This window comes from Haemaphysalis longicornis, unplaced genomic scaffold (genome assembly GCF_048455015.1).
Source record: "Haemaphysalis longicornis isolate Haplotype H1 unplaced genomic scaffold, Haemaphysalis longicornis Haplotype H1 scaffold_4, whole genome shotgun sequence".
NCBI lineage: Eukaryota > Metazoa > Arthropoda > Arachnida > Ixodida > Ixodidae > Haemaphysalis > Haemaphysalis longicornis.
Genome location: NW_027526361.1, coordinates 86,491,052 through 86,504,185, shown reverse-complemented (window position 1 = coordinate 86,504,185; position 13,134 = coordinate 86,491,052). Strand labels below are relative to the sequence as shown.

At 47.1% G+C, this 13,134-nt stretch overlaps 1 protein-coding gene across 1 annotated transcript in view; it reads left to right on the top strand.

Moving 5' to 3' along the window:
* Nucleotides 1-13,134, top strand: part of Xpd (general transcription and DNA repair factor IIH helicase subunit Xpd) — a 71,740-nt gene that overhangs the window by 25,497 nt on the left and 33,109 nt on the right. The window contains exons 12-15 of the mRNA XM_077707101.1: nt 733-756; nt 839-981; nt 8,940-9,084; nt 10,528-10,667. Coding sequence (XP_077563227.1) covers nt 733-756; nt 839-981; nt 8,940-9,084; nt 10,528-10,667 — 452 coding nt within the window. The remainder of the gene's footprint in view (nt 1-732; nt 757-838; nt 982-8,939; nt 9,085-10,527; nt 10,668-13,134) is intronic.

The window sequence follows — 13,134 nt, the reverse complement described above, 5'->3', positions numbered from 1 at the left end:
GGCGCTGTTCCGGTGGTCGCTGGCACTCCCCGCTCTCACTAAAATGGAACGCTTTGTCGGAGCGTGTGGTAGTATCACCCAGAATCGTATCATCGAGATTCCGCTGTATTGCAGATTTTTTCAGCTCCCATGACATACTTTACTGTAGTGCTTCTTTTAGAACAGGTGTACGTACACTTGAAGCTTTGACTGCCGTTTTAGAAAACAAGATCAGGGGCGGTATTCTCGAGTTTTGTCCCTTTTGCGTCCCTTTCAAAAATGTCCCTTTTGGCGAGCCCTGATTGGCTAAAAGCAAACAACCGGAAGTGACGTAAGGCAAGCGCGGCAAACCTACTGTTGCCAACGTCCATTTAACCGGAAGTACGTCACGATAAAAGGGACGCAAAAGGGACGTTTTCAAAAGGGACAGTTACGAGAATACCGCCCCTGTGCTCATCCCCCCCCCCCCCCCCTCTCCCTCCTCAACCCTTGTGTTTTTGATTGCTACCCCCCTGTCAAATCGTCAATTTCATCACCGACTCTGTACTAAGCCAATTTCTCGAAATGCTTTTGGCCGAATACCTGTTCTACAGAGCTGTTTCAAAGGCCTTCCAGAGGCCTTCGATCCAATTGTCAGTCGAGTGCCCCATTGAACTGTCAATCAAAAGTTGCCGCACAGCGCAGGGCATGAGGCAGCCATCACTTGCGCCTTCTTGCACTAATCTCTTCTTTCTCCCTCTCTCTCCCCTGCAGTGTTGCCTGACGAAGTTCTCCAAGGTGAGTGAGTGAGCGGGCAGCGAGGCCAGGTAGTAGGACACGTGCACATGCCCGCTGCGTCCGTCCTCTTGCGATGATGCAGAGGCGGTTCCTGGCAACATCCGCCTGGCCGAGCACTTTATGGGCTTCCTGCGGCGGCTGCTGGAGTATGTCAAGATGCGCATGCGGTCACAGCACATGGTGCAAGAGAGCCCCGCCGCCTTCCTCAAGGACATCCTCCAGAAGGTGACCACATAATAAGGGCACTGGGATTGGAGGCAGTGGGCAGACAAAGGTCTTCTTCTTCTGGGAAGAGTTCCGAAGCACCCTCGGCGGTGCAGGGGATCGAAACGAGGCCACCGCAGGCTTTTAACTCTTTCGTTACCGCGGGAAATTGGCCTATTTTTAGGGGTCTAAGAAAAAATTTTTTCTGTGCTAAACATGTTGGTTAGGCACATATTGCAGTGTCATAAAATGCAGATGATTCAACGCCCTTTACAATGATGCCAGTTTTAATATTTTTTTGTAAATAATGATCGCGAAAGAGATGGTCAAATTCAACATTTTTGTCGAGGCGTCGAAGAAAATGAAAAAAAAAAAAGAAATGTGTGTATAAAAAACCACCAGGAGTAGAAAAAATTGAGAATATACAGTTTGCAGGTAAAAATTTCATAAACCCGTCCAAGAAAGAAAAAATTGATTTGCTCGGGACAATTTGTCAGATATCAAAGAAAGTGCTAGCATGCGTGGTGCCCACGCCGTGGGGTGAAGCCCAACCTCTGTTTCAGATTTCACAATTTTGGATGGTTCCTTGGAAGAAATCTGGTGGTTTGACATTATTAAAGACACCTTTTTAGTCCCCACATGATGTAAAAACACCTTGTAAATGATTATGTTCAGCACAAGATTCAAGGCAAGCAAGCGATGCGAAGAAATCCACTTGGAGTTGGAAACCAAACTCGGTGATGGATGCTTGTTGACGTTCTGATCGTCGTTTACCACTGAGAGCTTTCATTTGCAGTTTATTATCATCTTCTGACTCACTATGGTAGCCCGGCTTGCAGGAATAAGATGTGATGCGCTAGAATCATGGCCAGCAAGCTTTCACCAAGCAGTTATGGAGAGAGTTCAGCACTATGAGCCTCCTACATTGCAGCACCACCTAACATTTTCCAAAAAAAACAGTACAAGCCTGTTGGAGAATTTGTCTGAATAGGCATTTCCACTTAGAAGCGACGCTAGACCTCCGGAAATACGCTCGTACAGAAATAAAACTGGTTGGTGTACAGCTGGCGGTGTTCAAGGCCATTTGGGAGCATTCTCCTCGTCTGAACTGATACGTGACGACTTGGTGTTCAGCTGAAGCTGTTATCACAGAAGTAAGGCAAGGGCGAAGTGGAATTGCGGGCGGCGTGCATTTTTTGAGGAACAGTAGCTGGCGATGGAGGCGCCATGGAAATCGGCTTGAAGTGGGGTAACTGCATAGTAGCGCCAAATACGAATTTCGCAACACAAGAACAAAAACAAAACTGCTGGAAACTGGCTGAAAATGCCAGGTCCACTTGTTAGACACACGGGGGACCTTCAGAAATTTGAGCTTTGGCAGAATACAACTACCAGGGGTGAGACAGCTGCGCATATTGCGCAGTTTTGATACAAAGTTGTTTTCCTGCGCCAGGCTGCTCCAAAAGCTTGAAAATTGGAAAAATTGCACCAAACTGCTCCAAAACAGTATGAGAGCCAAGGATTTGAACGCTCCCGTCAGTTTCAGTGGGGAAAAATTCTTTCTCACGGCATAATTTTTCAGCACCCCCAAGGTGATGGTGTTTGTAAAAGTTTAATTTATTGATCAATCAATAAAAAAAAACCACGTAAAATTGTCCGCTAAACAGTTTTTTTCGAAAGTTACAATGTCGGGTTGCACATGTTATATCCTGTACATTTTTAAAGCTTTCCCGTCGAAAACCACTGCAAAGTCCTGTATAAAAATACTAATGTTTACTGAGGCGACAAAACTTGTTCAAGTTGATGAAAAAACGGCAATTTTCGGAGCGCCGTATCTCCGGAACGATATCACTGGGCGCCGCCATCTTAGCGTGGTGAAGATTGGGAAACATGGTCGGCGGGCGAAGCAGTTGCTCGTGGTTCAGGCTAGTTCACTCTAGGTCAGGCAGAGTGCCATTTGAAGATTTCTACCGTGGTTTTGGTTATGGGGGTGGGTACATTTAGTTGTTTGATCTGTTACGGGAAGTTGCGCCACTCGAAAGATGGAGTACATCAAAAACAACGCGGTGCCCGCGAATTCACCGTGTTTCAGCCTTGAGTGTGGGGCGGGGTGCGTGCCTGAAGTGAAATTTCGGACTTATTGCGGTGTTATATAACGCTGAGTTATTGCTGCCTTTGACAGCGAGCTTGCGAGCGGCGGGAATGGGACGATCGACTCTGCAGAAGGGGCGGCGCAGGCTACATCGCCGCAAAATGTTCAACCAGTGTCCGGTAGCGGGACGGGGTGTTATTGCACACTAGTAATAATGGTTCATCTGTCTGAAGTGAAATTTGAGGCCAAAAGGGAGGTGGCTAAACATACCAACGTTACTCAAATTACGATCGTAGTGAACGTGCACCTTAGGGATTGAAATGGGAAAGCTGGTGGGGTGCGACGACTGTCACCTCGCTTTGCGCGACTTTTGCGGTGGCTCTACACTTGTGCCTAAAGCCGAGTCTGGGATTACAAAAATAATAATTTAGGCATTCGCATGATAATAAAAATGCCTTACGATTGCCGAGTTTTTCAATGCGATATTTTCAACGGAACTCCACGCTTTCTATGCGTAGAGCCTAAGAGTTTAAAAATGGTTTGTAAAAAGGAAGTGCAGTTTGTACCTTGTGATACTCTGGTAGAACAAACTTTATTTGAAGGCTATTTCAGTGTTATTTACGTTCAAAACCGATTAAAAAGTGCACTCCCCCCCCCCCCCCCCCCGATTTGCCAAAAATTTTATTTTTAGGCACATAAGGTGACATAATAAATGGGGTTAACTGCTCTAAATCAAGGTTTTTCTGCGCCAAAATCGAGATTTCGCTGCTCCAAAAACTGCTCCCAAATCGGATTCAGCTGTCTCACCCCTGAACTACCCATTCTTTGAACCAGAGATCACTAGTTAATTGGTGGTGTCATTTTTTGATAATTATCACCTCTCAACGCTGTCACGTTACAAAGCTGGCACCATAATTTGGCATTTGACTTGCTAGGAGCTTTTTTATAAAAAAAAATTGATGTTAGCGCAGCATAACCTTGAGTGGCACGCTTTTTCGTCAAGTGCAGCAGCTACACCCCCTTGCACGAAAACACTAACCTAAGGTGGCAAAAGACGCTGTCAAAAATCTCAGTGTTACCAGAGGAGGAAAATTTAAACTGATTTTAAAAGTGCAGTGCCTGGACTAACCACTGGGTGCATTAGGTGTATGAGAAATGACTACAACATTTCAAAATAGGCAATATAAAGCATTGATCACCGGTGATCGATTTGAACAAGCGGGGTAACGAAAGAGTTAAAGTGAGAGCTTTCTGAGCGGAACCAATGGTGTCCTGTCAAAAAGACAGATGCATTTCCCCATGGACTGAGTAGCTGAGATAAGATCTGTAGCCATAAGTGGGCTTCCACCGTATCAAAACGGTTACTGCAAGATCACAAAAAGGGGACATTTCTACGTAAGACTGTACACACAGCGATCATTGAGCAGGCGTACAATAGGGCTCGTTGCTCTGTTGTCTCATAAACCACGCGTATTGGTTAACATTTATATCATCCAAAGATGTTTATAGGGTGTGAAAAAATGTCACATTGGTTCATTCTTCGTTTGTAATTTGTATCTTTGAACTTTGGTGATTGATTGGACGCACTTTCAGCGAAGGCTGGGTGCACTTTTAGTGAAGGTTTTGACGCACTTTTGACACAGTTTTAATGTCAAAAAGCTTTTGCGCCTCTCTCAACTTTTTTGAGGAATTGGATGGTAAAGTTTTTGGCTGTTGAGAAAGGAACATTGTGGTGTCTTTGCACCCAGCCCCAGTTGGAGGTACGAAATGATTCGCTTTTTTTGGACAGCCACTCAGCTTTGGTCTTCGTTAACTAGCTGCAACCTTCAGGAGCTGGTTTTTAACCCTCATCAGACCTGTCAACAAAGCATCTATAGTGGTTTCCCATTGCGTATCAGGTGGCTACGGTGCAACTGTCGGGATAGTCGCCAAACCTTTGGAAATCCCCAAACGTTCACACCGTCATTGGCCACAGTACGCATTTGCTCGAGTGTTTGTGCAACTAGTTTTGAGAGCACACTATGCAGCCCTTGATTTTTCCAGCATTCGGTAACTTACGAGTTGGAAAAATTGTTGCTTTACTAAGCACAGTGCAGGACAACTTGGATAGAGACGATGCTTGGGGACAGGAAACAAGCATCCCGTATCAGAGCGCAGACTCGCATAGAAGACTTCATAGCTCAGATTAAGGGGGGGAGAAGTGGGCTTGGACTGGCAAGTAATGCAAACAAGTGACATCCACTGAACCACCAGGGTAACGGATTTTATACTGAGAGATGGAACTATGAATACAGGAAGGCCACTAACTCAGTTATTAACTCTTTGCGTACCGGGGGAAAAGTGCCGTTTTTTGTGGGTTCCGGTAATGTTTTTTTTATGAAAAACCTGTTAGGTGAAAAAATGTATAAATCACACGAAAATGAACCTAAATAGATTCTCTTTTTATTGACATAACTTTTATGAAATTGTAAAGAGAGCAAAAGCAAAATAAAAATTGTCAAATTAGACATTTTGGGCAAATTTAGCACAAAATTGCGAAAACGCTCTTTATAACTTCAAAGAAAAATTTTTAGAAGAAATTCTGAAATATACAAATGTTTTCTGCATTTCTTGACAATGTTCTCTAAAAAAATCAAAGCCCTAACTTTATCGGTTTCTGAGCTGCAAAAGTTTGTTTACAGCGCTTCAAAACCACGAAGAAAAAAAGGTTTTCTCGATTGTTTTAGGTAAAGATTTTTATTGCAAAAACTCCGTTGTCGAGGCAGCAGCGAGTCTTGGCCAAAGGATGTGGAAACCCTGCAGATAAGATAGAACCATGCGTGACACTGATAAACCTCGCGAACCGTCAGCGGAGCACTCAAAGAAAACCGGCTACACTAGAGAAACAAGCCGCTCGCTTACCTGTTGGCGGCCGCTGATGTTCCGGGCTGATTGTCGTCATCGTCACTGTCAAAACTCAAGTCTGACTGATCGAAATCATCGGAAGAGTCACTGCTGCTAGTAAAGTCCCGAAAATCCACCGAAGATTGAGTAGAATCTCGCGATTTGCGGTGTTTGGGAGCAAGCGTCGAGCTCGCGGGGGCGCAGCCATCTTCCGCGGCAACTACGCCGCGTATACGCTTCTCCTGGCAAGCTTTAAACTGCCGCCACCTGGCTCAAAAAATACAAACTACACAGCAAATGAAAGCTTATTTCTTGTGCTACACGGTAGATGGCGCCAAACGTTTGAAAGCGCCCGGCGCGACTTTCAAATCAGCGTTTGAAAACTCCGATCGATTTCGATCGCTCATGATCGAAATCGCGCGTGCGGTACGGAAAGAGTTAAGGGATGAAATCTCAAAGTTCAAGAAGGAAGAATGGACTGAGGCATCACAATGTGGCACGGGCTGGAGGAACGGGAGAGTGTGGACCCAAACAGGCTGAAGACGATGGCGACGATGGTGGGGATGATGATTTGTTAAGATGCATTGTCTCAGTGGTTTGACTTACTGAAAATGAGAGTAAGGACTGCGAGAGTGTCAAAAAAGCAGAAATCGTTTATTGAGGCATGTGAATAGTGATGAAGTATAACTGACAGTAGGTCAGGGGCAGTGAAATTACACTTCCTTGCACCGAGCGTACAATGCTGCTATCGTACAATGCTGCTATCGTAGTTCTGTTTGATTCGGCAGCACTTGCTGAAATCAGCGCGGAACTCTTGCTGTTGATTTGTAAGCGTGGTGATGAGTGCATTCTCCTTCAGTGTACAAACGGTGTAGCAATTGCAAACCAACCCCACGGTCCACCCCTGTTTAGGTGCAGAGGCAGGCAAAACATAAGGGTTCTCTCCTGCGCAGTGCTGGCACAGAACTGTCGAAGAAACGGCCCGCGAAGTGCAAGACCAAAATGGACACAGCTCGTATAGCTTCTCCAATCTCTTTGCGCCACTTGTAGGGTCAGTTGGTTCTGCATGTGCTTTTTGAGCATAATTAAAAAATCGCTGTTATTCAGTTACAAAAAGTTTGTGGCAAGTTTTTTTTTTTAATTGAATAGTTGCACAACCTCTTTTAGTTGCATTTTTATTACCTTAAATTTACGTGCCAATGTAAAGTCCCAACCTGCAGTTCATACTCCTTTAAAGGAGCCATGAAGAGAAAACACAAGTTTGGTTCATTCGAAAGATTGCCTCGTTAGAACCATAACGACACCACTTATAACGCAAACTTCGCTCAAATAAGCTACATAATTAGGAAAAAAGGAAATGACCATGCGACCCACCAGCTCATTTCCCGCAACAGAACCTGTGATGTCACTTGGGAATGCTCTGCGATTGGCGGAGGCCGGCAAAAGCAAACGCATGTTAGGCAGGGCTTACAGCTTGCATAGCGAGCTAAATGCCCGTGAAACATACTGCACATTCTTTTTATGACAAAGAACGGTGGAGTAAACGGTTGAAGGTCCGAACGAACTCGCAAGCGTGTGCGCCAATGCGTACGAAACTGACGAAACTAGCGCCGGCCGAGCTCGACATCTCGCCGTCGCGCAGACGAGTTTTCGGGTTCGAGGCTCTTCGGGGCCAACGAACCGTTCAAGCACGCACAGCCGCGACCTTGCTTCGTATCGTAATCCCTTCACAGGAGGTTGGCCGTCATATCGCCAACCAGCATAGGTAAAAATAGAAACGAGGGGAGTAAGGAACAGCAAGAAGCGACGAGATAGTGCCTGTCGTCGCGTAAGTTTTGAATGGTGTTGGCTTGCTGCTGTCGTTACGAGCTCGTTTCCAGTTTACAACCACTGAAAACTTCAGTTTGTTCAGTTACGGCAGGGACCCTTACGTTAGCTCACTCCTGGGACATGCTGGCGCTCGTCGCCGACTTCGTCAAATCGCTCTGACCTTGGGGAAAACAATGCCGTAAACACCGCGCATTGACGCTCGTATCTTTCTGGTCGAAGCAGAGAGCTCGCGCGAACGGCTTTCCATACACGACACCGGCCAACTGGCATAAGTGATACTGCTACTGAAATTGAACTATTACTAACCGTAATCAAAATACGGCACATACGTACCAGTCTATATTCGTCCGTCGCGACGGGGCTGACGAGGCAGCGGTGCCGACGGCTGGGCGTTCGTCTGTTGTGGCTATCGCGGAATGGTCGCTTTCCCGTCCACCGCGTATCCCACAACTCTTGCCGCTCGTGCACTTAGAAGCATTGAGCGTTTTTGTGGTGTGAGGTTGTTAAATGCAAGCCCGAGCTCCTCGGCGAGAGTTTTGTTCTCCGGATCAGGCGATTCCATGACTAGGGCTGCGGGTGCACTAGGTTTTACTAGCATTTTTAAAATGGCCGCCGTCTCGGTCGACTCCCGCGTGTGGGTGCTATATGGAGTCGACATACTAAGTATCTGTTTCATGGACCGGCTCGTATGACTCCATTGTTCACGTCACGGAATGTGCAATTTTAGCGGGAGATTTAAAATTTTGGCTTAAATTGCCTTATTTCTCAGTGAATAAAGCATCATTTGCTTCCGGGAAAGCGCTTGGGGTACTATGAAACACCTAATCTTTCGAATAAAACAAACTTTTGTTTTCTCTTCATGGCTCCTTTAAGCTGCCATTGTTTGTATGTTGAATTGTAACTCCCCCCCCCCCCTGATGGCTTCGTCCTATTTGTTCCCATTACCTCACTGTGCTTCTTCTCACTTACAAAATTGCGTGAACTTCTTTACGCCTTCATTGTGGTGTTTCAATCTTCGGTGGGGCCAACTGCTCCGTTCCAGTGCTTGTTGCTCTGGCCTAGTTTGACGCCTTGTCAGGCTTCTCCCCCCAGGTTATCTGCCGAATGAACGCACCCTACGTGTGGTGGGGTGTGTCTTGACCTTGCACCCGCACCCCCCGACCCCCTCCACTAGGTGTGCCTGGAGCGGAAGCCCCTGCGCTTTGCGGCCGAGCGCCTGCGCTCCCTGCTGCGCACCCTGGAGGTGCCCGACCCCACCAACTTCAGCCCCCTGGTGCGACTCTGCCACTTCGCCAGCCTCGTCTCCACATACACCAAGGGTGAGAGCACTGGGGGCGCACTGGGGGGAACATATCGCGATGGCTGCCCTTTCAAGCAGCCAAGAGATTGCGAGAGTGCTAGTACAGGTGGGTCATTACAAGATGGCATCTCAAACATATGACATGAGGTGCAAGTTTCCATCAGCATTACCGTGTTCTGTTTGCTTATTGAACTCCACAGTGAGCTTTAGTGGCGCAAACCAGAGTTGAGCTCCTTCTGTGAGTGGTTGTGTTTTTTAAAGGAGCCATGAAGAGAAAACAAGAAGTTTGGTTCATTCAAAAGATTGCCATCGTTAGAGTCATACTGACACGACTTTTAACGTACTTTTCGCTCAAATAAGCTACATAATTAGGAAAAAAGGGAATGGCCATGCGACCCACTAGCTCATTTCCCGCAACAGAGCCTATGATGTCATACCAGACAGCTCTGTGATTGGCGGAGGGCGGCAAAAGCAAACGCAAATTAGGCAGAGCTTATAAGCTTGCCGAACGAGCTATTTGTGCTTAAATTTAGGGCACATTCTTTTTTAAAGCCGTAAGAATGGTGGGACAAACAGTGTGTTACGAAAGCACATGTAAACATAGAAGTACCGATGCGTACTGCTGGTGGTACTGCGCACACTATGCTTGTTTGGCTGCACAGAACTGCGGGGCTTCGGGGTTTTCTTAGACGACACTGGCCGATTGAAGCAAGCAACGGTGTCTTACGTGACCATATTTGTCGAGCGAGCACTATGTTTCATGAAACAATTTTCTCCCAGGACAAAAAGAAGCCAGGTTTAAAGACGGTCAAAAACAAACCCAAGGCAGAAAACAGCTTGCCACGGTATGGTGTCGCCATCTAGGTTCAGTAACGTAAACACATGTGCGAGTACCTCGGTGCCAGCACCGCCGTTACAGTGTGGAGACACCCTTTGACCGGTCCCGTGTTGCTGCGATTGGGTCAACGTGCTCAATGCATTGTACTTTTCGTTTCCCACGAGACCCAGCAACGCGAAATAGATAAGGTAATTCAAACTTCGCCAGTTAACCGCGTTGCGCCGATAATTTTAACGTGGTTTTGATACAATGACTTGCTTCTGCGGCAAGCGAGTGACCCAAAATGGCGGCCCCAGCGTATACTTGTCTCCACCCTATATGGCGGATGCGTGAATCAAGGGACCCTAGGCTGCATAGCGGTCAGTTCCTGTGATGTCATAGCAGACCACGAAAACAGACGATCTAGCGGGAAAATCAAAATTTTAACAAATTGATTAATTTTTCGGTGAACAAAGCATCGTTTGCATTCGGACAAGTGCTGGGGGCACTATAAAACACAAAATCTTTCGAATAACACAAACTTGTATTTGGTCTTCATGGCTCCTTTAAAGTGCAGCCGCTGATTGGCTGAAGAGGAGGAGGAGGCTGTTGTCAAAGGTTGCCGTGCCGCCCACCGCGACGCAGGCTTCACCATCATCGTGGAGCCCTTTGACGAGCGCAGCCCGGGCATCCCCAACCCGGTGATCAACCTGTCCTGCATGGACGCCTCGCTGTCCATCAAGCCCGTCTTCAACCGCTTCCAGTCCGTCATCATCACTTCGGGGGTGAGCGCTCTCAAGCCCAGTTCCTGGGAGTGGGGCCTGCAACATACACACTAGATAGGAATGTGGTGCTGGCATTTCTGTGGCTCACATCAAGACAGTTCGGGTAGTCATGTACCTCCCTGATGGCATAGAATTTCGTACTAATATATACTAGAGGGAGATGTGGCGCCGCTGTCTAGGCGAGCTGCGCTTCAGCGAGCGTTCCGTCATGTACTGGGCAGGCACGTTCCACTTGTCCTTGGCATGGCTCATGAAAAGGCGAAAAGGTTTCCTCTGGCCGCATTAAAGCAATGATACTACTATAGAAGTACAATCAAATTTATTTTATTAACAGTGAGGCTGTTTAGCAAATCGTAACTTTTTGTGACCGCAGCTGAAATGCCAAGAAATTGCCGAGCGAGCCTTGTGCCGGCCACCCAGCAGTTAACAAAAGCAAGAGAATGCCAGCGCTCGTGTGTGTGTGCCTCGCGACGACCACTTAGCGTCCCCGGTGCAGGTTTGACAAGCCAAGCATACCCATGTAGGAAGATTGGCCAAGATTGTGGCAACTGCCCGGCAATTGAAAAAAAAAAAAAAACCAAGAAAATGCCTAGCGCTCGTGTGTGCGTGCCTCGCAACGACCGCCCAGCGTCCCCGATGCATTCTTGTCAAGCCGAGCGTACTCACTTAGGGAAATGTTTTGTAGCGCAAAAAGGACGAGACCTTAGAGAAGAATACGGACGGGACAAACGCTAGACACCAGCTGCCTAGCCCGGCAGTTAGAAAAACAAAAAAATGCCAGTTCGTGTGTGCGTGCCCTGCAGCAACCACCGCACAGCACCCCCGCGCTTGTTTGCAGGCCAAGCATGCCCATTTAGGGAGATTGGACAAGACTGGCCAAAAACAGACAAAATCTAGCGTTCGCCGTAACCATGGCAACACTTTGCTCGGAACGAGAAGGGCACGTCATAGCGTAAGCCCCTCCCAATGTGATGTCCAATGATTATCACTCGCAAAAAAATGAAAGACTTTGCTCACACTTATAGCAAAATGATGGGGTAAAGGTCAATGCTGCAGCAAAGAACAAGCAGATGGGCTGCAATCGTGGACTTAAAACTTTCGTGATGGTCAAAAAGGTTGTGCACAGCTTCACTCCTTCAAGTCTTACGCGTTAGTGTGTGCTTCCTTCATTTTATGTTATAAAATTGAAGCCCCAGAAACAGTACTTGTCAGGGAGGATTTAGAAGCTTCGTGCAAGATGAACAAGAAAGAGATGTTACCCCTTTTTGTTGCTTTTGACTTCAAGGCAAAAAGCAAGCCTTGTGGCTAGGCAAGCCAGGTAGGTGAGGAAACTCGCTAGCTGCAATGGCGGCGCCCACAACGGCCTGCGATTGCAGCGCCACATTTCCCCCTAGTATATATTGGTATTACTCTCGTTATTATCTTGGAGTAAAACAATTTAGTGGTGGTAAATTCAAACTAGAGCACTGCACGGGCCTGGGCCGGCCCGAAAGCCCAAGCCCGGCCCGGCCTGCGGGCCGGGCCGCGCCGCCCGAAGTCGATTATCGGCAGGCCCGGGCCGGGCCCGGGCTCAATGTCGCGGGCCAGGGCCGGGCTCAGGCTTGAACTCATAGGCCCGGCCGTTAATAGTTCCGACATGAAGTGTATAAAAGACAATTAGAATGAATATTCTTAGTTTATTTTTGCGCGCTTCTTGATGTTACTTGTACGCATTGTTTTAGAAACGTGTTTTGCTAGGTCTGATAGTCACTATGCTGTAATTTTAATTACATTTTATGTACTGCATCAAGATTTTATATTTTGGTGTACAACATAACAAAGATGCGGTAAAAAGGAATGCCCTAGCGAGGAAGGAATTAATTCAGTAAACCTGGAGCTGTGCACCTATGTCTATGTACACGTGTTTTAGATGTCACGCCAATCGAAATGCGGCTGCCGCGGCGGGGAATCGAACTCGCATGATAAAGAAACCACCGCTTCACAACCCCTGGAGGTGAAATATTTCAACGCACGTACATACTCGTGGATTCAAATGTGGATCAAAAAATTTTAGCAATACCAACTTGTGGCTGAGACAACTAAAGGTGATGGTGTCTCTCGTAGAGCAATGCACGGGCCCGGGCCAGCCCGAAAGCCCGGGCCGGGCCGCCCGAAGTCGATTATCGGCGGGCCCGGGCCAGGGCCGGGCTCGGGCTCAACGCCATGGGCCCGGGCCGGGCTCGGGCTTGAACTCATAAGCCCGGCCGTTAACAGTTCCGATGTGAAGTGTATAAATGACCATTAGAATGAATATTCTTAGTTTATTTTTGCGCGCTTCTTGATGTTACTTTTACGCATTGTTTTAAAAACGTGTTTTGCTAGGTCTGATAGTCACTATGCTGTAATTTTAATGACATTTTATGAACTGCATCAAGATTTTATATTTTGGTGTACAACATAACAAAGATGCGGTAACAAGGAATGCCCT